Below are 23,980 nucleotides of genomic sequence, written 5' to 3'. Positions count from 1 at the left end.
TTGATGATCAGTCCAGCCAAGGGTACCAGTTTTATGTTTCTAATTAGCTTGGCCGCGGCCGCATTCATCCCTGGTGGAGAGGATGTAGCCTTCCGGCTAGCGCGGTCGACCTCAAAGCTAGGGAACCGGGTTCGAGTCTCAGCATCATCGCTCAACATCCTGTGATACTGGGCAAATCACGTAATCTCCTTGTGCCTAACAAAAAAAATTAAAGTATTCATCTGTAATGAAACTAGTGCTCAGGTACAGCGCTCTTATACCTGATATCTTCAGGTCTAGTTCGCGCTATATAAAACTATATACATTTTTTTTAACCCGTCCTTTATCAGCCCGAACTTCCTCCAGGTATCTTTTGGCATTAGTCTTCTTCACCACCCCCAGTCCTCGTCATGAGACCTTCCTTTCTTCCTTCCCTTTGGATATCCCTTTTACCATCACTCCCAAACTTGATTGCTCCTTCTTACAGTTACCTTCTTTGTCATACAAAGCAACAGTAGGAGCGACAATAAATCATCCACAATGTCCCAAAACTCTGGCAAATCATCGGAATTATGTTCCTGTGGCATCAAGATCTTTCCTTCTTTTCTAGGAGTGGCTTCACCTTATTCATTGGGGTCTCATTACAGGCTTCCCGAAATCCAAGGGTGGAGACACTGGGAAAACACAATTAATGATTCTGGATGGTATCTCTGGCCCTGAAGCCAGACATTATGAATTAAAGGGCCCAGACTGGAAATTCCTCACAGGACCCAGAATTACTGAGTTGTTTACCTTATGTAGCTCAAGGTTCCGGGGCCTTTGCCACTGACATTTTCCACCTGCTTAAAGCTGGTGGAAATTGCCAGTGGGTTTTTGGATTTAATGGGTGCATTTTAACACACATTAAAATTGGCCCCATAGTTCCACACATGGAAATTTCAGTTGTGGGAACACCGGGACACTCAGAGCTGTCAAGAGCTGTATCCTACAGGGAGGTGCATGTTTAATCAAATATGGCAGGAGAATGACAAAGGCATTAAATAATTGTGATTCCAAACTTGTGTAAAAATGACTCAATAGTTTGTGCAAATAATTTCAAAGATGAAAATCCCAGAGGAAGTAACCCAATCCTTTTCATTCTCTTACCAGCTATTGGCATCAGAAATCTGAAAAAGCTGAATGTGTTGCAGTTGTCTCATTTGCCGGCCATTTCAGCAGGTTTGGATGGTGTAGTGGAGTCAGTAACATGTGAATGCTGTAATCTTGAAGACCTTAGGTTAGTTGGATGTGGCCTTTCAGGGAAAGCTGTGGAAACTCTTGGTAAGTAACTAATGCACATTATCCTAAAATGTATTATATGTTTGCTGATGAAGCTGCGGGAAATGAGATTTTGATCTCTTATCTGATCACCTAGATACCTATCTCATTTAATCCCTTTTCGGATCGGTTATTGACTGTCATTGAGTAAAAGGCAAACCCACATAGGTTAAATCAACCCCATAGACTGACGCAACTCTAAAGAACCACTTACGACGGTAAAAGTTTAAAGGTTTATTATAAAACCAAAATCAGTTGCAAGTACAAGCACCTCAAGATAAGGTTCAACAGGTATACAGGTACAAGAAGGAACATGAATTCCCTCAGAAATCTTAATCTACAGAAGAAAACAATCAAAACTAATTCGAAAATCAACAGGTTGAATATCATTGACACTAAGTGGATCTGAAGCGTCATTTACAGGAAAAAAATGAAACAGGTTAAACTATCCCTACACTATGCTAGATGACATCCCTACTTAGCAAATCTTTACCTAAAAAGGTGTCAGCCGTTTGACTTCCGAAGAAGCTCAAACTCTCTTAGTCTCTGATGGAAACCTATGTCGCGTAGCAGTACCCTCTCTGCCTACCCATCCGCTCTCTAAGAGTCCTCAGGTCATCTGCTCTGTCTTCTCCCCGGGGTGCTGTCCCTAATACAAAATCACAGTATGGGTGGAACGCCCCTTTGAGACGCCCACCACGTACACATTTCACGTGGTCCTGCTTCTGGTTTTTTCCATAGTTTCGTTTCTTTGAATCGTCTGTTAAGTTGACCTTGCTTCCCAGGCGCCGTCTTCCACCGTGCTGGTACCCCCATGACATTCCGGTCGACTCCTCCGAACCAGAGCCTATCTCCTCAAACAAAGCTCTATTCATTACATTGTGATTGGTACCCCCCTCGCACCTGGAAACAGACACTTCGAAACAGGGCCCCAAATTCCAAGCGTCCCTTATCTCACTAGGCCATAAAACTTCAACCAGCATTGGCAATTTAATTTAACGAGACTTTTGACTCTTGGCTCGCACGTGCAGATCAAAGCTCTCCCCTATCTCTCCCAGCCCACTAAATTATATGCAGTGGACTACACTTTGTGAACTCTTACTTCGTTAGCTTAAAATAACATATGAACACACCACTCTATAATTATACAAAACTCTTCTATTTGATATAGATTTGAACACACACATATATAAAATAAGCAAATCAGTAATAATATCGAATCCATGTTGCATGAAAGATACAATGATACCCTTTCGTTCTTACACAGTGCTATATAGTCTGCACGTTTCTTCATTTTACATTTCATCTCTTTCTTCGTGTGGTAACTGCATACATGAATTCTGTTTAGCACATTCTAATGTTCCTAAGCATTTTCACACATTTCTACATTAGCCCACCATATATACGGGCCTTTCTAATTCCATTACACACTCTAGAGTAAATACAGATACACATTCTCATTTCTTAAGTGACAAAGGCTAACTTTACGCTACAAGCTTGTGAATATGGTGCAGATATAATTATCATTCAAATTGCGCTCTCTCAGTTCCCCCCTTTGATGACCTCTAGCGGTCATCACTAATATCTCAATTTGAATGTCACTTTACACAGAACTGGTTGCAAGGCTCTCTCTTTTTATCGTCTCGAGAGCTCTCAAACTTCTATACTGATGATCTTGCAAAGCAGCTAATCTCCTTTCTTGCTCTCTCATGGACCTTTGCAACCGGTTTGATCTATACCATTTGTACAGTCTCACTAAACCCCACAATACGATTACGCAAATCAATATTATGAAGACAGGCTTCAAAATGTACCAAACAACACTTTTACCGAAATTGGCAAACCAACCTCCAACTTTTCCCATTCCATGACCTACTTTTTCCCACACATTTACTTTTGTTAAGTCTTCGATTTCTTGGTGTATCTTAGTAATATTCTGTATATGACAAACTTACTCTCAGCACCCAGGCCAAAAAAACTGCAGGAACTTGCTTTGGCTTGCTCCGCTCCATCCGCAAAATTCTTCCACTCCTACCATTCCAGTCAAGAAAATTGGTCATCCAGGGCCTCATATTGTCCAGATTGGACTACGGCAATGCCTTATATCTTGGATCCCCAAAGAAAGTCATCTCTAAGCTTCAGGTGGTGCAAAATGCGGCTGCCAGAATTCTCACTGGTACCAAAAAACGCTGCTCTGCCAAACCTGCACTCAAAGAACTGCATTGGCTCCCGGTGGAACAAAGGGTGCATTTCAAGGCCATGTGCCTAACCCACAAAATCCTGCACGGAAAAGCCCCCCCGGTTCTGAAAAATCTCGTAACTCCCCACACGACAACCAGAACCCTACGCTCTACCAATGCCCACCTGACCAAAATACCCAAGATCAAAAAATCACGTTTCGGAGGTCGACAATTCTCATTTCAGGCATCCAAGATGTGGAATACTCTTCCACCGGACCTCCGGGCCCAACCTAATCTCCTAACATTCCGCAAATCCCTGAAGACATGGCTGTTCCCTTGATCCCTTGTTTTTCCCTCCGGCCCCTCCCTTGGAGATCTTAGTGGATTCTGTCAGCGCTGGGACGCTCCCGGGCAGCCATGCGCTCTATAAATCTCCAAAATAAATAAATAAATAAATAACTTTCTCAAGTGGTTTTGAATTGTCTGGAATGTAAGTGCAACATTCCTGGACCTTCAAAGCCTTGCAGACTCCGCCCTCTTTTGCTAACAGGACATCTAACGCAAGACGGTTTTGAAGAACCATTGCCCTAATCGATTGCATCTCTCCTTCCACTAGCATCAATGACCTTGCAGTACTGGCAGACAATCTATCCACAACTGTAGCTAGTCTCCTGATCTTAACATCATTAAGTATCAAACCTAAAAGAGGAAACATGGCTCCAAATACGTCTCCAACTACCTCAGCATCTCCTACATTCCTTTTCCCTCTTGTCGAAGCCTTTCCCTCTATGATCTCTAAATCCTTTGCATGATATATTTTGGGGAAGACAATTGCCAAATAACATGAACCATACCAATTGTCAGGCAATTTTACATAGGCATTTCTTCCACATACAAAATATACATTAGGAATCGCTTGCATCCCTTTCATGAAATCCTTCGTGTAATATTCTAACCGAAAAGCATGTTCACAACTAACCTCACCTACAAATACACTCTCATAATATGTCTTGCTTCGAGTCAAACATAACTTTCCTTTCTGCGTTCTATCTAAAGCTATTGGACCATTACTACCCTTCCTTTTGTGTGCCTTTTCCTCTTCGGTCCAATCTGTTTTCCATTGTCCTGACATTTTCAGAATCTTCTGCCTCCTGTAACGGTCATCGACTTGTCCAATGAACCTTTTCTCAATCTCTGACACTTTGCAAGTCAGATTATTTCGGCGTGCATATGAAGTATCTAATGTATCCCAAGGAAGAAAGAATTTTGCTAATCTATCTTCCTTTTTGTAGTAGTCCCACTTATTCATTTGTTTATAATTCGGGACTTCAGGCAGTACCGAATCATAATTTGAAAAGTAGTACTCAAACCCTTCTCGACCATAAAATATACTGAGCAGTAAACTACATGTTATCCCATATGTCAGTGGAAGGTGATGATATCTGATGCCTTCATCTACGGAAGCAGGCAATTGCATGCAAACATAACAATCTTTGGCCTCCATGGCATCAATATACTCGTACAATAACTTGGCATATGCGTTTGTCCTGAAATTTCCCTGCGACTCATCTATGTGTAACCTACGGGCTTCATCTGCCAGTAACGCCTTTTCACGTATCACATTGCTCTCCTCCTTCTTTCCAACAAGAGCAGATTTCAAAGTCGTCACAGGCTTTACATCTGTTGTCTCTTTTACGCTTGCATGTCCTACTATGTATGATATGGTAACTACTGTGATTATGAGAGAAATCACTACTGCTATCAGTGTGCCTATTATGCATTTGGCCTTTCGGTTTGGACTGTCAGTCTCCATGTTATCAGACAGCGTAGCTCTTCCCTTTTTCGAGGAAAATTTCACCTTTAGATCTTCATTCGGATTATTTGGTTTCTCAGTCTGTGAAGCACTCTTAACCAACAATGTCTCTTTTTCAACACAGTCTTTTATTTTCAACAACAGACAACCCTAGCCCTTCTCCGTCCGCTAAATGAAATCCCTAATTTTCTTCTTCTTTCCACTCGGCGCTAGGTTATCTTCTTTCTTTATGGCTTAATTACAAAAGTCTTATGTATCTACGATGATTCTAGTGCCAGCAGCTCTAATGGCATATTCCAACAGTTCTAAACGAAGGATGGTTTCTTCATGTGCTGGTACTGGATGACCCAAGGTTGGAAACTCTAATCTATTCAGCACCAGGTCCTTGATCCGACTTAGGTAAAGGGGAACGGGGAGTGTGAATGTCAGTAACCCTTCAGTTTCGATTCCAGGTGTCAACAGCCGTACTTCCACCGTTACCATTGGATCGAGGTTGGTCACCTGCACTTCCCTCACCCTCCCGGATCTCTGTCCCCAAGACATCTGCTGCTAGGTAGGTCCACTCAGGGGTGGCGTATCTTCTGCAGGGCACACGTACCCTCCTTGATCTTCTCGGACTCTCAGAGCCTGAGTCCGTTGCACCTTCGTCTAGATCTGAGTCTTCAGAGATCGGGACAAGGGTTCTTTCTGGATTTGCTCTCAGGCTTGGCCTTCTCTTTCTTTCCGGCCAGCTAGCTTCTCCGCTCCTTGTCCTCCTGCTCCTTGTTCTTGCACTTGACTCTTGACCATTCACAGCTTGGTCAGCGTCTGACTCGAACTCCCAGCTACTTTCTCCTTCTGAGGCAGCTTCAGTTTCACTGGTGTATTGACCGTCCTCAGCCTGGTCAGACACGGCCTCGGCCTCTTCAACCACCTCTACAGCTTGACTTTCCCCCTCTGTGGCTTCTCCGCTTTCAGCTGGATTTTCATCCGAGAGAGGAGCTGTTTCTTCCAGAGGTGCTGGAACTCTTCGGGTGTGCGAGGCGTGGATCCAGTTGGGCAAGCCTCCACACTTTACTGCCGTGTTCGTGACCAATATGACTTGGAATGGTCCACGCCAGCGCACGTCTAGACAGTTCTTCCTGACGTGTTTCTTCACCACGACCCAGTCCCCCGGACACAGGTCATGGCACAGGTCCTGAGCTGATGGAACCTCTGCAGCCTGCACCTGAAGGGACACAGAATGAATGGCGTCAGATAGTCCCTTGCAATAGTCCAGGATCAAATCATCTGTGATGTTCAATAGTGCTGCAGTTGGAACCGATGGCAATCTCATAGCCCTCCCCATTAGCACCTCATGTGGGGAGAGACCTGTCCTTCTATCTGGTGTGCTACGTATGCTCATGAGGACAAGTGGAAGTGCATCAGGCCAGCTCAAGGATGTCGATGAACAAACTTTGGCGAGTCGGGATTTAATGGTGCTGTTGATTTGCTCTACAATCCCCGAAGCTTCTGGTCGATAACTACAGTGGAGCTTCTGATCTATACTTAGGGCGGAACATAGCATCTTCACTATTTCGCTGTTGAAATGAGTTCCTCTGTCCGATTCCAAAGAGGCCGGCACCCCAAACCTCGGTATCAGTTCTCTAAGCAACAATTTTGCTACTGTAAGTGTGTCGCACCTACGTGTGGGGTAAGCCTCAACCCATCTGGAAAATATACAGACAATCACTAGGACGTATCTGAGTCGATTGCACTTGGGCATTTCAATAAAATCTAATTGCATTCTATTGAAAGGCCCCCCAGACCTCCCTATGTGGCTCATTGGGACTGGTGTTCTCTTTCCCACATTCAGTTGTTGACAGATTACACAACGCTGACATACTGCTTCTGCCGCTACTCTAAACTTCAGGTTGTACCACGTTTGTCTGAATACCCTTACCATGGCATCTCTACCTATGTGTGCTGGTCCATGCAATCTCCTCGCCATTGGACTAACAAGTTCGTTCGGTAGAACTGCTCTCCCATCTGCAGAGATCCAAAAGTCCATCTCACTCTTGGTACAACCAGCTGTCTCCCATGCCTTTTTCTCAAAATCAGGTGCATTCTCTTGGATACATTTCAACTCGTCCCACGTGTCTACAGTTTCTAACAACATAGTCAATTCAGTCCTTTCCTGTATTCCCCCCACTTCTACCTCGGTGAGAGAATACCCCTGTTCCGCACAGTAACGTGCGACTTCATCAGCATACCGGTTACCTTGCGACACAAAATCTGTGTTTTTTGTGTGCGCAGTACATTTAACAACTGCAATAGCTGCTGGACCTTGCAATGCTTCTAGCAATAATCTCACAAACTCTCCATTCCTAATAGGAGAGCCTGAGGAGGTCATGTAACCTCTTTGAGACCATAACTGCCCATAGTCATGAACTACCCCGAAACCATACTGGCTATCGGTGTATATGGTGACTCGAATTTTATTGCCTGCCAAACAGGCACGGGTCAAAGCAATGATTTCAGCTACCTGAGCGGAGTGTACTCCTTCCAGGCAGGCAGCTTCCACAACTCCGGTAATTGTACAAACGGCATAAGCTGCTCTCAGCTGACCGATATCGTCTCTTACGCATGAACCATCAACAAAGAATATTTCATCGGGGTCAGTTAATGGCTCATCCACGATATCTGGTCTCGGTTTGGTGCATAGTTCAGTCACATCAACGCAGTCATGATCTGTACAAACTTCATCATCAATATCATTTGGAAGTGGCATCAAAGTGGCAGGATTCAAAACAGAGCATCTTTTTAGGGTCACATTCTCAGCAGCCAATATGACTTGCTCATAGCGAGTGAGCCTGCTATTCGTCAGATGCTGTGTCTTGGTCCTGGTCATTAACAATTCTACAGAATGCGGTACATACACCACTAACTGATGTCCCATGACTACGTTTTCACACCTTTCAATGCTGACACCCGTTGCAGCAACGGATTTGAGACATCCGGGCAACGCTGCGGCTACTGGATCTAAGGTAGCCGAAAAGTATGCGACTGGTCTACGGGCATTTCCGTGCATCTGGGCCAAAACTGACAAAGCACAACCTTCCCTTTCACAGCAATAAAGCAAGAATGGTTTCTCGTAATCAGGCATTTCCAAAGCCGGGGCACGACACAAGTCCTCCCTCAGCTGCAAAAACGCCATCAAACAATCCTTGTCCCATGGTACCGGATCACTCACCCCCTTGTGCGTCAGTTTTTGTAGAGGTTTTGCCTTCAGTGAAAAGTTGGCTATCCACTGCCGGCAATAACCGACCATGCCTAGAAACATCCTGACTTCTCTTTGTGTTGTGGGCGCACTCATTTTCATGATCGCCTCTATTCTGTCTGGAGACACTTTCCGTTTTCCCTTTTCAATCCTGTGGCCCAAGTATTGCACTTCTGTCAAACAGTACTGCAATTTACTTGGAGACACCTGTTGATTTAGTAAGGTGATGGTGTCTATTTTGCAAGCTTCCTCAGTTTCTGACGCCACAAGTAGGTCGTCTATGTACTGGACCAGAACCGAGTTCATGGGCAGTACTAGACTTTCAAGATTTTTCTTCAGCAGTTGATTAAAAATCGATGGGCTTTCTGTATACCCCTGGGGAATACGACACCATGTTAAAACGCGATTTTCCAGCTTAAAAGCGAAAAGATATTGGCTTTCCTCATCTAAGGGGATTGAAAAGAAGGCCTGGCACAGGTCTATCACCGTGAACCATTCAGCTTGGAATGGTATCTGGAACAGTATCACTGATGGATTCGGTACCACTGGACAACATGAGACAACTATATTATTAATCTTTCGAAGATCCTGCACTATTCTGTATTTCCCACTAGGCTTCTGCAAACCCATAATCGGGGAGTTACATGGACTTCCCACGATCTCCTTCAGTATTCCCTGTTTAATCATGGATTCGATCACAGGCTTTATTCCTGCAATCGTCTCCGGGGTCAACTTGTATTGGGGTGTTCTCGGATACTCGGCATTTGGTTTTACCATGATCTTTACCGGCTCTACCCCTTTGATCAGTCCTATTTCTTCTCCAGTAAAATCCCACACCTCAGCTGACACCGCATCTCTCAAATCACATGGAAGCTCCTCCACCGTCAAGGTAGGGTATAGTTCCACGCACACCTGTGAATTTGCAACCTTAAAATCGGCATCATCATCGTTAGTCTGCACTTCTACTCCTTGAGGTGTGCAATATATTGTACAATTCAGTTTACATAGCAGATCCCTTCCCAACAGACACACAGGACTGGAATCACAGATCACAAACTGGTGCTCATCACTATATTTCCCTATTTTCACTGACACTGGTTCTGTAAGAGGATTCGTCATTCTCCTATTTGCGACCCCTACCACCTGGATCGTCTCTCCGGACATTGGCAGACCTGGGACCACCGCCGATCTTAGAGTGGATCGAGTGGCCCCTGTATCCACCAAAAAGGTCGTAGGACATCCAGCCACCTCAGCCTCCACATATGGTCCTCTCTGGTCTACCTCTAGGGCTGCCCCTAGGGTACAGTCTTCTTCCCTATCCACTCGTTGTCCCGTAAGGGGATCAACGTAGTAGCATTCCTCTCCTCCTACGAACAGTGGCAGTTGTCTATAGGTTTTCCCTCCATTTGCAATACGAGGCGGTTGAGGGAACTGAGCTCGAGGAGTCTGAGTCCACCCTTTGATAAACTTTCCCTTCGGTATCGCTGTTCCCTTCACCAAACTGTTCTGGACATCATCCTCCTCCGGTTCTAATTCCCCCGTCTCGACATTATAGGGACACTCGCGTTTCCAATGTCCCACCTTGTTACACTGGTGGCACCTCGTCGTCTTTTTCAGTGTCGCGATATCTACCCTAGGCCTCTGTCTTTCCTCATCGTCTTTACTCTGATTAGTCTGCTTTTTCCCTAGTGTTCCTGTTCCCTGCTGCCGCTGTCCACCCTTTCCAGCTGACTGCATTTGTACCAACATCAGCTTCTCCTTAAGTTTCTTTGCTTTCGAGTCTATTTCGTCGCTGCAGTACCTTGCATATCTCAGGATTTCATCTAAGGGTTTGTTTTGCCAACAAATCAAATGCTGTTGAATCATTAAGCTAATATCAGGTCTCAACCCTAAAACAAACTTTGACACAAACTGTCCTATGTCCTTAGGATCCATTACGTCCAACCCACTGTACTGTTTGAATGCTTTCAACAGTCTCTCATAATACTCGTGAACGGTCTCTTTAGGTTCCTGAGTGGTTCGATCTATTTTAACCCAATCTATGTCCTGTAACGGCACTTTCTCTTTCAACCATGCCATTACTCTCTCGCACTTCTCCATGACTCTCTCTGACGGCCCATTCGTCAGGGTATCCCTATCCGGTTCACAGATGGGCCATTCAACACTGAGCTTACATGCCGTCCACAGATCCCCTGGCACTACAATGTCAAATAGGGTGTTCAAATCGACCCACAGCACTTTGGAGATCTTCACGAACCTCTCTACCTGTTTGTACCACTCTACGGGATTCTCCCTCAGCTTGGGGAAGGAATTGGTAAATGCCGCTAAATCCCCCCTACTCCAGGGCACATGCACGTAGTTTCCATTCGCGATTTCTCGCAAAGGGAAAGCTTCCATCCGCGGTGGCCCTCCCTCTGGGGACATTCCAATTGTACTCCTTCTGACGGTTCCCCTCTTGGACCATCTTTCCTCCCATTTATCCAAATCCCTCCATGTTCTTATACCCAGGATCAGTTCCTTTATGTGTATTTTCAGCCCAATCGTTCTCCGTTCATCTAGGTCCTGATCTGTGCAATTCAGCCTATGGTTACCCTGTAAGGCTTTTGTTCTTGATAAATCTATCATATACCTGGTTGCCAACTCAGATAATTTTTCATGGACTGACCTCGCCTTCCGAGTAACATCCTTAGCCATAAACAGTACCTCATCCTGTTCATACAGATCGATTCTTTCCATTGGCAATGTGCCGTCTATTATTTCATCCAAATCTGATTTTAAACTGGTTACATCGAGCCGTTTTGCTTTTACCTCAGCTCTCAGTACCTCATTCCTAGGTGGTCCGCTTATATCCCTCTCGTCCCAACTCCGAGTCCTACGTCTAGGCACAGGTGAGCTATGAGGAGTTCTCCTTGATTCTCTTGGTTCCCACCTTTCTAAGTCCCAAGCTTTTCCATCTTCCCTAGGTGTGTGGTGAAACAATGTCCTATTTCCCACTACTCCGTTCTGACTCTTCGGCTCTGACTCTCTAGATGCAAGATAGGATCCCCCGTTACGTTCTAAATCACCGCAAGTCGCTTGCTGTCTGGTGTCACTCAGTAAACGATAAGGTCCCTCACAGCTCTCCATGTTTCCGCGATCCCGCCCGTGATCACCGGAGAAATGGTGAGACCTCTCGCGATTCCCCATGCTCCCGTGACTCCAATGTTGCACGTTTTCGCCCGGTGCATGGTGAGTGCACCTGTAACTATCTCGGTACTCCTGTGTTCTTCGCTCTCCCTCACTAAGGCTGTGGCGAGGCACCTCCCCACATCCTGCACCCTTGCCTTCACACATCTGTCCATTGCCACTGATGATATGGCAAGTATCTCTTCTACTTTCTTGACTCCCTCGCTTCCACTCGGGACTGCTTTCTCCAGCCCCGCAGTGAGAGAGGATTCTGCTATCTTGACCTCTCCATTCGGCTTCCATTTCTATTCTTTTATTCTGTGTCTCTACAGCAGCATCCCATTCCTTCAAGTACTCACTTAATTCTTTAAAGGATTTCGGTTTTGGTCCCCTCAAATCCATCTGTCCTCTCTGACCCCCCCCGCTCTATTAAGGGATCTGTTTCTGTATCCAATGGGGTACTCTGACCCCTTGGTCCTAGCAACTGCCTTTGGGAATTAATCGTATTGTTCCTACTCTCCATCTCTGCTCTTTCCCTGTCCCAACGTGCCTGTTCCTCCTCCTGTGCTCTCTCTGGGTTGTAGATGGACACTACAGGGCCTATGGTAACAGGTACTTGTAGAGCGTCCGGTAATTGGTACGACCTTGCACACTCTGTTTCTGGCACCTTCTGTACCACAAATCTTCCTACTACTCTCTGTACTGGACTAGGTTGAGGTATTTCCTCACCTTTCTTGGGTTCCCACTCTGATATGGGGAGCGGTCTATATTCCCCCTTCCCAGCCCCGTCCCCCTGTTGGAGTTCGGGACGTTCGGCTTCTCTGTTGTACGGAGGTGGTCTGTCTGATAATAGCCTATCTATCAGACTATCATCTGTCTCGCTCTCCTCATCCTCTTCTGGAGGTTTCCTTTCTCCCGTAACCTCTAGCACTGGGTACAGCTTGTCTGCGTCTATTCTCTGTACTCTCCACTTTTTAGCCTCATCATCCCATTTAGCATCCTGTACTGCTCTTACCGATCGTCTTACTCTTTCTTGGCGCCTGTTCAGGCTCCTGTCGTACGCCGCCCTGAACCATGCATTGAGGGCTTCGAACTGTGTTGGCCTCGGTAGAGGTCTCGTTGCAAGCATTACCGCTTTCAGTTGATTCAATGCTTCTAACCTAAACGTCCCGTATCTCGGGAACGTCAGTTCCTCATTTCCCTCTGTTAACTTGCTCCACTCGGAGATCCACAATATTGAGTGTAACCCTACATTCACAGCCATATAATAAGCTGGTGTGCCCTCCGGTGGGGCCTCTTCCCCCGCATACGAGTTCCCTCTCTCTCTCTTAAAGATCGCCCTTAAACATTTAAAACACTTCATTTTCAAAAATCTACGATTTTCCTTAATTCTCTTCCTTATTTACTTCCCGATGGCGAACCACCAATCCCTGCGCGGCTCTCACTGACCAGCCTATCCCAGCGCGGTTCTCGCTGACCAGCCTATCCCAGCGCGGCTTTACACCAACCAGCCAATCCCAGCGCGGCTCTCTCTGACGTCACTCGTCCCCTTTGCAGCAGCCCCCCTCCTTTCTCAGCTCGTCTCCCAGTCTTGCATGCGTCCCATTCATACACCGAAAAATGACTACTTCCGACCAAGCGATCACTTTTCTTGACTGTACGTCCACAGTCTAACTGTAATTGTCACCTCCACTGACGAGACGTCTTTCACTAACGTTCAGACGCTCGCCTTAACTGATAGGTTACTTACACACAGTAAACGTCCGACCAGCGTCCGTTACTCATACACTCACTCTGACGTTCCCCCTATCACGGTCCTACGGGGGATCAATGGTACCTCATGACCCCCTTCACAACGGTAGACAATTACTCTGGATGTCCGATACACCCGAACCACTCAAGCCCTCCTCTGGACTTAAGATTTTCACCGGTTGCGCGCGCTCACAACCGTCTCACTCTCACACTACAGACATTCAACTCCGCTTGACATTACAACACAGGTACAACACAAAACACCGCAATCTGGCAACGCATGACCCTTATACTCACTCTCGACCGACTCTGCTGCTTTTTCTCTCTCGCACCATCGACACCTTCTTCGGCAGGTAATTCTTCTTCTGGTCGTCGATGACTAGGGACCTTGGGGTAATCTAGACCTAACCTAGGTCGCCTTCCTCAAGAAGCCAACCATCCTCTGCTACCAACTGCGGGAAATGAGATTTTGATCTCTTATCTGATCACCTAGATACCTATCTCATTTAATCCCTTTTCGGATCGGTTATTGACTGTCATTGAGTAAAAGGCAAACCCACATAGGTTAAATCAACCCCATAGACTGACGCAACTCTAAAGAACCACTTACGACGGTAAAAGTTTAAAGGTTTATTATAAAACCAAAATCAGTTGCAAGTACAGGCACCTCAAGATAAGGTTCAACAGGTATACAGGTACAAGAAGGAACATGAATTCCCTCAGAAATCTAAATCTACAGAAGAAAACAATCAAAACTAATTCGAAAATCAACAGGTTGAATATCATTGACACTAAGTGGATCTGAAGCGTCATTTACAGGAAAAAAATGAAACAGGTTAAACTATCCCTACACTATGCTAGATGACATCCCTACTTAGCAAATCTTTACCTAAAAAGGTGTCAGCCGTTTGACTTCCGAAGAAGCTCAAACTCTCTTAGTCTCTGATGGAAACCTATGTCGCGTAGCAGTACCCTCTCTGCCTACCCATCCGCTCTCTAAGAGTCCTCAGGTCATCTGCTCTGTCTTCTCCCCGGGGTGCTGTCCCTAATACAAAATCACAGTATGGGTGGAACGCCCCTTTGAGACGCCCACCACGTACACATTTCACGTGGTCCTGCTTCTGGTTTTTTCCATAGTTTCGTTTCTTTGAATCGTCTGTTAAGTTGACCTTGCTTCCCAGGCGCCGTCTTCCACCGTGCTGGTACCCCCATGACATTCCGGTCGACTCCTCCGGACCAGAGCCTATCTCCTCAAACAAAGCTCTATTCATTACATTGTGATTGGTACCCCCCTCGCACCTGGAAACAGACACTTCGAAACAGGGCCCCAAATTCCAAGCGTCCCTTATCTCACTAGGCCATAAAACTTCAACCAGCATTGGCAATTTAATTTAACGAGACTTTTGACTCTTGGCTCGCACGTGCAGATCAAAGCTCTCCCCTATCTCTCCCAGCCCACTAAATTATATGCAGTGGACTACACTTTGTGAACTCTTACTTCGTTAGCTTAAAATAACATATGAACACACCACTCTATAATTATACAAAACTCTTCTATTTGATATAGATTTGAACACACACATATATAAAATAAGCAAATCAGTAATAATATCGAATCCATGTTGCATGAAAGATACAATGATACCCTTTCGTTCTTACACAGTGCTATATAGTCAGCACGATTCTTCATTTTACATTTCATCTCTTTCTTCGTGTGGTAACTGCATACATGAATTCTGTTTAGCACATTCTAATGTTCCTAAGCATTTTCACACATTTCTACATTAGCCCACCATATATACGGGCCTTTCTAATTCCATTACACACTCTAGAGTAAATACAGATACACATTCTCATTTCTTAAGTGACAAAGGCTAACTTTACGCTACAAGCTTGTGAATATGGTGCAGATATAATTATCATTCAAATTGCGCTCTCTCAGAAGCTGAGGAAGGTTTCGGTCAGGGCATGCAAGAATCCGTCTGAGTGAAGTAGTGGCTGGAAGTAAAAAATTGAACCCATGAATAGACACATCTGGACTGATGGGTTTAGGGGCAGGGAGGGATATTAAAGCGTGAATGATGACAAATGTAGTTGTGTTTTCTGCAAGAGATTAGGGAAGCCAGGGCAGTATATGATTTTGTTTACTAGAGCGAGGAAGAAATATATGGGCAAATTGTAATCTGTGAATGTACCCACTTGGTGCCCAAAAATTGAGAAAAATTGAATGGAAGGATGCACGTATCAAAATTGAGGCTTTTTAGCCATGAGTTATAACAAATGTTGTGGCACAGCTGTATGCATCAAGGAGAGAAGCGGGGAGGAAAGAGAGGGAGGAGGGGAGGAAGCTTATTAGAAGGAGAGAGGCAGGGCCAGGGGAGGTCTTCTTACAGAGACAAGAGTGGGGTGAACTATTGGTGGAGACTTCTGGAGTTAGTGTGTTCTGCTTACCTTGGTAAGGCAGATTTTGTTATTCTGTTCTCTACATCAGGATTTCCCAGCTACCCAAACTGGGAATATATTTGTTATGTTTCTTTTATTTGAGATATTTGTACTTTTTAAAGTTTTCTTTTGAACACAAAATCTTAAGTAGTTTTTTTGTTCTTACATAAATGTCTTTTTTTACACTTTAGGCACACCTGATTGTCATCAATTAAGTGTAGTAGTAATACGGCACAGAGTATTACTGATATTAAGGGTATCTAGCACTGGTAATTCGGGGTTGTGATATTACTGTGGTATTAAGAGCTATACCACATAGGCCATCATGCATTGGGGAATTGCATGCAGAAACCATTGTTACTGCACCTATGTGTGTATATAAACTCTTAATTCTCTGCCTTTTTGTCAGGGACAAAGTCTTTCAGATTTGACCATGATGATTTGCCCCACCTTAAAAAAAAGATATCATTGCATTTAGTAATGCTGCGGTCTCCATAGTACCATGTTGGAGAACACTCTAGTTTCTGTCCATTGATGTATTAAGAAGCCATGAGTAATAAGGACCAGTGTGTTCTGCAGCAATCAGAATGGCACCAATTACCAATACTGATGAACAAGGGTCAAAACAAGGCAATTCCATTGCCTCTTTGGGAAGAAATTTCTTTTGGGTGGAGAACAGTGCCCTAGCTACCTATGGGTACGGTGGGGGCATCCCGTCCATCCCAGGAGCAAGAAATTGGACCATTTTGCAGGTGAGCAAATAGCATGATGAGCTGGCAGCACCTTTGTGGTGCTGCTTGAACTCTACAGAATCTTCGCATGAGTGAGCTGGGAGTACTGCAGACATTGGTGTCACAGATGGCCCTTATGGTGCTCTCCACACTGTGGGCATTTAAAAGAACACATCTCCAATCAGAAATGATAGGTGCCATCAGACAGAGCATCCAATATTTTTGCGATGAGTGGTAATACTGTCTAAGCATTGGCAATTCAGTATTCACACTTAGGGGCCTAGTCACAAACTGCACATTGTAATATGTACAATGGTACCCAAGTAGACCTACTCAAATACTACAAAATGCTATTCATAAACCTGTATGCTTAGGCCACCATCTCTGGCGCGCCTATCTTTTTATGCATAATTCTCTGCCCTGGTTGCGGAGTTCTCCACACCTGTAAGTATCCATCTTAGTAGCAAATGTGGGAGGAACCTGAACAAGTGACCGAAAAATGGCAACTAATTACAACTAAATGGCAGGGGATTAGTGAGGAATAACGGTGGGTAAGAGGGTTAAAAGCTATATTCAATTTCAAATTAGTTAAAACAAAGTTTTAATTAATTTATATTTGTTCTGTTAAATAAACACTTTTAAATGTAGAAAAAAATGTGATTAATTGAAATGAATTAAGCAAATAAGTTTAACATTGAGTAAATAATAATGAAATATAAAATGAGAAAGTGGGAGGGATTTGTACATTTTTTGAAATAATAATTAATATACATGTAATAATATATTTGATTTACTTAACTATGTGTTACACATTTAATTTGAGTTATTGTGCTGCACCAATTTTTTAGTTCAGGTTAATAATTATTATTTTAAGTTAATTTACAGTTGTATTTGATATAAAAATATCTGTAATTGTTTTTTAATAATTAATACACTTTATTATTATTCCCTATAATTTACCATAGGGAGATATCTGCTCTGGTGCAGTGACTTTTGACTACCTGTGAAAATTTGCTAGTATAAGCTTTTCACTCATAAATCCTCATCTAGCAGGCTCCAAATCCTGTTTTGAGGAGGTGGAGACATCTGAGTTCCCACCTAGGTCTAAATGTACCTTTGAAAATAAATGGTGAATAGCAAAAATGTGTAAAGTTCGTACTAGGTGGAGTAGCACGTTTACACATGAATCAAGTTACACCTGTAAAATTTACCTTTGTAAAGAGTGCCCTTAATCTTCTGTTTGTTTGCTCATCCTACCCAATAAGGTCAACCCAGTTTGTACTTCTGTTAAGAATTTCGAGAGTCATTATTGTTCTTAGTTCCTGGTTGCATATCTCAGCACATTGGCACTCATTGATTGAAAGCGGTAACATATCATAGGGCGCACAATCCTCTCTATTGAACATGTATGTTTGCAATGGACCCCAAATATCGGTTTAGACATACAGGGTAGTAAAGAAGCATATAATTCAGAGTCATTAAGATTAGGTCCTTCAGCCAGTCCTCTATTCTGGAACAGGGTCTTCTGCCCGTCTAACGACCACACTTCTCTTGACTATTACGGTGGAGGCATGAAATATTGAAGAAGGGATATTGACCTACGTAATATTTGAACAAAAATATTGAGTACCAAAGTATCGGCATAAAGAGGCTGATGTGGGGTCATGGACCCTGTGGTGAGAGGTGACTTGCGTATGGCAGTGGGCAGCAAAATTGATTTTTCATGGCACTAGCTGATATTGCAGTCTCCTTCAATGAGAGATCAAGCGCTCTCAGATGCCTCTCAGTGGAGCATAACACATGGGAATTACACCCTTGAGTGACAGAGGTGAAATTCTCTAGATTCGTGTTTCCATATTTGGAGCTTTTTGCCGCTACCCAGAACATAAAGTATCCTCACCTTTGTGCCATGGACTACCTTCTGAATAGTTCCCTATGTGATGTCTTCAGAATTAGCTAGTCTCTGAACCTGCTGTATATATTACCACCTTTTTAGCTTCTTTAAAATCTGGACACCGGCTCTCAACGCGGGTGTGCGGTTGCGAGACGACTACAAGCTGCAAGAAATCAGCCGCTAGCTGTAGACCTTCAAACACAAGCTTAAGAGGTAACCCCGGTACCTCGCATTCCCTCCACTTACCTGAAATCGGAAGTAAGCGCTTAGCCTGTGTGCGGTTGTGAGTCTACTACTAGCTGCCCAAAATCATCTGCTAGCTTTAGACCTTCACACACAAACTCAAGAGGTAACCCCAGTACCTCATATTACCTCTGCTTACCGGAAATCGAACTAGACCGTTTCAAGGCGAATTCAAGGGCCACCACCACCGGACTGCCCGTGGGGGCCCCAGTAGGATTTCCCACCTGACCCCATTCTTGGCCTGATCCAGTCGAACAGGCCGCGACCACGCTGCACCCACAACCTAGTAGTGACATCCCAGCCCACCACCAATTCATTAGGCAGGTGACCTGCCTCCAAGACGCTCAGACGGAGGTCTCCCCCTTACAGCACCATTGGTGTTCGATCCAGACAACCTGCTGGACTACGGCCTAGATCATCTTGGAAGCCATACCAAGCCTATCAATACACCCCCCTTCCTCCCCCAAGTCCCACTGTTTTTGTCCTGAAGAAGACCCGCAGCCGAGGTCCCAAACACCCCTGGAGCACTAGGGTCGAAACGTCGACGGTTTACCATATTTGGCCTGTACCTCCCCCACCCTAATCTTATCCCCTTTTTAATTGATGTGGACAGGCGCATATTACAGCGGATAGCTTCCGCCCCCTTTTTTGTGTAAATACTATTATTGTACATTATAATAATTATATCTCCTTTCCTTCCTTCTCAAAATCACGAGAGCACCCCTTTCTCTTTTTCTGACTGTACTCTGACAGTCCTGTGCGCTGTATATATTTGTTTTATGATGATGTAAATAAATATACATATTTTGGTATAACAAGAATACAGAGTGTGGCTAAAATCCATCTTTCCTGTTTAGCTTAAATTGCTATTTTTGGGTACTGTTTTTCATTGCATTCAATGTGTTTATAAATAATATTAATGCTAATATATCTCCCTCCCTTTGCTTGAATCAATGTGCTTGGATTTAATCGCACAAATAAGACATAATTTATACTTATACATTTTTGTTTGAATCAATATCGAGGACCACCTTGTTTTCTATATTACCTATACCCAGGTCCTTTGATTCTGTGGGTGACACCCCATTGATTTAATGCTATCTCTCTTCTAGACAGCCAAAGTAATTGAGTTAGCCATCAATTAGAATCTCACAACCCACCTCAAACTTAACCATCTTCTAGACAACACTCAACCAGAATTCAGAAAGAACCACAGCACCGAAACGGCACTCATCAAGGCCACTGATGACATTCAAATCATCTTGGACCGATGAGAAACAGAGGCTCTCATCCTGCTGTACCTCTCTCAGGCCTTCAACACTGTCTTCCATAACACCCCTATCAGAAAACTTCACAAGATTGGAATACAAGGATCTGCTCTCAAATGGATTTGTTCCTTCCTCACAGAAAGAACCCAAAGGGTCAGGATGCCACTCTTTACGCCAGAGACCAAAAAATGATATACGGAGTTCCACAACCCCACCCATTTCAACATCTACATGACACCGCTCGCCAACATCATCCTATCACAGGACATCACATTCGTCTCCCATGCCAATGACATCCAACTCATTCTCTCCCTGACGGACAAAGGAACTTCATCAACTGCACGACCATGGTAGCAGACTGCGTGCAAACCAACTGCCTGCAGCTCAACTCTGACGAGACGGAAGTACCAGTCTTCGGCTAATAAGACTTCCCCATGGGACTCCACCAGCTGTCTGTTAAGACTAAGACCAACATCCACACCCACAAATTACGCAAGGAATCTTGGAATCACCCTAGACAACATTCTCAACATGACAGCTCAAGTCAATGCAGTGTGCAACTCCTGCTTCCACCTCCTATTCCCTGCTGTGAAAGATCTTCAAATGGGTGCCCCAGAACACAAGATGGACTGTCACACAAGCCCTCATCACCAGCAGGCTGGACTACAGCATCACTCTCTACGCCAACACCTCCAAACAACTCCCACACAGGCTCCAGACCATCCAGAACACCACTGCACATGCACAGCCAATTTAAACTTCCAACGCGTACATACAAAGCCCTACACCACACAGGACCAGAATACCGCTTACACTTTAACCAACTCACAGACACCTACGCTTTGCCTCACTCTCACTAGCACACATTCCCCACATTCACAAAACCAATACTGAAGGATACTCATTCTCCTACATGGCACCCAAGACATGGAACAACCTTCTTCAACACATCAGAGCCACCTCCTCACTTCTTGAGTTCGGCAAGAACTCTGAAGACCTGGCTTTTCATAGTAAGCACATTGGAGACCACATACCTGCCCAAGCACCTGGAAATCCTCTCAGGTGATTACTGTGCTATGCACATCAACATAACAAATAATACTTAAATAAACACAAAGAATCAAACGCAGAGGGAAGGAAGGGGGAGGAGTGATCAACAGTTGTTGAAGCACTCAGTGTTCTGTAAAATACCCCTCACACACCAAAAGGCCCCTTGGTGTCATGCTTCATCATCGGGGTCTTCGCACCCCTCTATCGGGATGCAGCGTGCTGCGACCTACGACTACGCGGGAGCACTTATAGAAATGACTATGTGTGGTGTGAGGTGTGTGGGGTATGTTGTTATAAGTGAGTGGTGGGATGTGGTGAAAGATTAAAAAGTACCTGGCACATGAGTATAAAAGGAAACATTTTTTATTCTGATCTCTGGCTGGTACTGTTAAAAGAAGTGCAGTGTGAGGTCGAATCTACTAGGAGTTACTGTTAGTTGTTGTCATACTTGTGAAGCTTGCTTGTGGGCTTCATGAGCAGAAATGGGACGTCAGGGGTGTTGCTTGATTTGCAATCTGTAGTGAGGAATGATGCAGGTTTTAATAAATCATTCTCACTTACTTAGGAGGGAGAGTTCAGATGGTCGTTTTTTAGTTGTTATTCTGCATGATACTCACATTAACAGGACGCTATGATCACCGTCTTACCCCTCGCGCTGCTCCGCTGGTGTGAGGCGGTAGTATGGTTTATGCTATTTATACCATGTGTGACAATTGGGTGGAAGCAACTCTGTGTCCTTATAAGGGTGTTCCGCCGTTAAGTATGTGCCCATGTATGGAGCATCCGCTCCTTAGCCATGCATAGCCCTCGTATGTCTAACGCGGGCTTACACGGGATCAGCGTCTGTACAGGCGAGTGTTCGTCTGCTGTGCATGCGCATAAATATCTGTCCTTCCTTCACGCATGCGTATTGAGCACAGGTGCGTCTTGCGGGACGCTGATGTGTAGCGCACGCGTGTTAGTTCCATCTGTGTCTTTTGAGAAACCAGGGGATGGAATACTTCTTACTGAGAAGGTTCGGCAACAGGGATTATTGCTGGGGTGTTCATGGTAAACATATGTATTGATTACACCAATCACATATGTAGGGAGTACGCAACAAAAGACGGTTATTATAGAGTGCCAGCAATGAAAGATTCAGAAGTTAGTGATGGGCATCAGGACACCACAACAGTGTGTCTTGTATTTGTAATGGTACACTGTTAGTTGGACAGTTGGCTTCAGGGCACATCATCATTGAGCCCTATTAGGTGGGTACCAAGTCTAAACACCCATCTTTGTTCCTTTTAAAAAAGGCTGGCATCTGAAGGTAGTTGCTCAATGATTGTCCACTTGAGGTCATTCACGCAATGTTGTGCAGTCAAAAAATGTGTGGCCATTTTAGTAGTGCTTTTTTTGCAGCGCACATTGCTCTTGTGCTCATTCATTCTTGTTTTCATGGCTCTTGTGGTCATACCCACATACTCAAGGTTGCAGTGGCATTTTATAAGGTAGACCACGTTTTTTGAGTTACAGTTAGAAAATCTCCTTTGCTCCCAGGTGGTTCCATTGCGAAAGATAAGTTTTGTGCTTTTTTCTGTCAAGTGGCAACTACTGCAATTTCCGCAAGGGAAGTGACCTTGGATGCCTATAGATGGTTGTGAGGCCATTGTCGTTGGTTTTGGTCTGGTGTGTACCAGCATGTCTCTGAGATTGCGTCCCCTGCGGTGAGCAAACAACGGTTTTTCCAGATTTAGGTTGCCACATGTTAGTATCCTCCAATGTTTATTGACAATTTTGGATACCTCGTTGGACATGGTGTTAAATGTCGTCACACATATTGGTCGTTTGTTCTCATTTGGTTCTTTGCTTTGCTCCTCCAATAATGCCTCTCTGTTGTTGTTCTTTGCCCTCTTCATTGCTTTATCAATGATTCTAACGGGGTATTCTCGTTGTTTCAATTTTTCTCTCAAGTCATTGGCCTGCTGTTTGAAATTGGACATATCTGTGCAGTTACGCCTGAGACGTAGAAATTGTCCATACAGCAGATTTTCTCGAAGGTGCCTGGGGTGAAAACTGTCGTATCTTAACAAGCAGTTTCTGGATGTCGGCTTAAAATGGGTAGTGGTTTTCAAAATTCCTTCGTCTGCGTAGATATTTAGATCCAAAAACACCAATGTGTGGTCCGAAATTGTACTCGTGAAGTTCAAAAAGGCATTTTGGTTATTCAACCATGTTTGGAAATTTTCCGCAGATTGTCGGTCACCCTCCCAGATGACCAGGACGTCATCTATGTACCTCCTCCAGCATTTTATATTTGATCTGTATGGATTTTGGTCATGCAGAATCTTGGTGGTCTCGAGATGGTGTACATAGAGCCCGGCCAGGCTCGGAGCAAAAGTACTGCCCATGCTGGTCCCATGGCACTGTTGGTAAATCGTGGTTTTGTACTGAAAAAAGTTTTTTTGCAAAGCCAAAGAGATGCATTCCAGAACTAGCCCTCGTGGTGTCTGATACTTCCATTGTGTGGAAAAAAGGACCTCTTCGATGATCAAGAGTGTTTCGTCGTGCGGGAGGCTGGTACAGAGGCTTTCTACGTCCAGACTGATGAGAAGTTGGGTTTTAGGGTCAAATGTTGTTTCTTGCAGGAGTTGTAAGACAGCTTTTGTGTCTTTTAGGTAAGTGTTTGTCGATTGTACCAATGGTCGCAGGAAGGCGTCTGCAAATTTCGACAGGGGTTCCAGAATTGAGCCGATACCCGATACTATCGGTCTTCCAGGTGGGTTGGTGAGGTTCTTATGGATCTTCGGGATGCAATAGAAGTAAGGGATGCGAGGTTTTTTCTGCTCTAAAAATTCCCCTTCCTTCTTGCTCAACCAATTGTGTGCCAGGCCTACTGTCGGATAGACGCAACTGCATGATCCTACAA

The 23,980-nt window shown here is 44.5% G+C and overlaps 1 protein-coding gene across 3 annotated transcripts in view; it reads left to right on the top strand.

Annotated features, from left to right (window-relative positions):
• NLRC4 (NLR family CARD domain containing 4) overlaps positions 1-23,980 on the top strand; it is a 291,519-nt gene that overhangs the window by 132,218 nt on the left and 135,321 nt on the right. For 2 of the 3 annotated variants that reach the window (XM_086926855.1, XM_086926856.1), the window contains exon 6: positions 1,129-1,299. In XM_086926855.1, coding sequence (XP_086782981.1) covers positions 1,129-1,299 — 171 coding nt within the window. Of the gene's footprint in view, positions 1-1,128; positions 1,352-15,386; positions 17,202-23,980 lie in introns of those variants that run through there. The other variant, XM_086926857.1, reaches the window with a different exon arrangement.

Source organism: Lissotriton vulgaris, chromosome 6 (genome assembly GCF_964263255.1).
Source record: "Lissotriton vulgaris chromosome 6, aLisVul1.2, whole genome shotgun sequence".
NCBI lineage: Eukaryota > Metazoa > Chordata > Amphibia > Caudata > Salamandridae > Lissotriton > Lissotriton vulgaris.
Note: the sequence above shows the minus strand (reverse complement) of the source record. Positions and strands in the feature narration are given on the sequence as shown.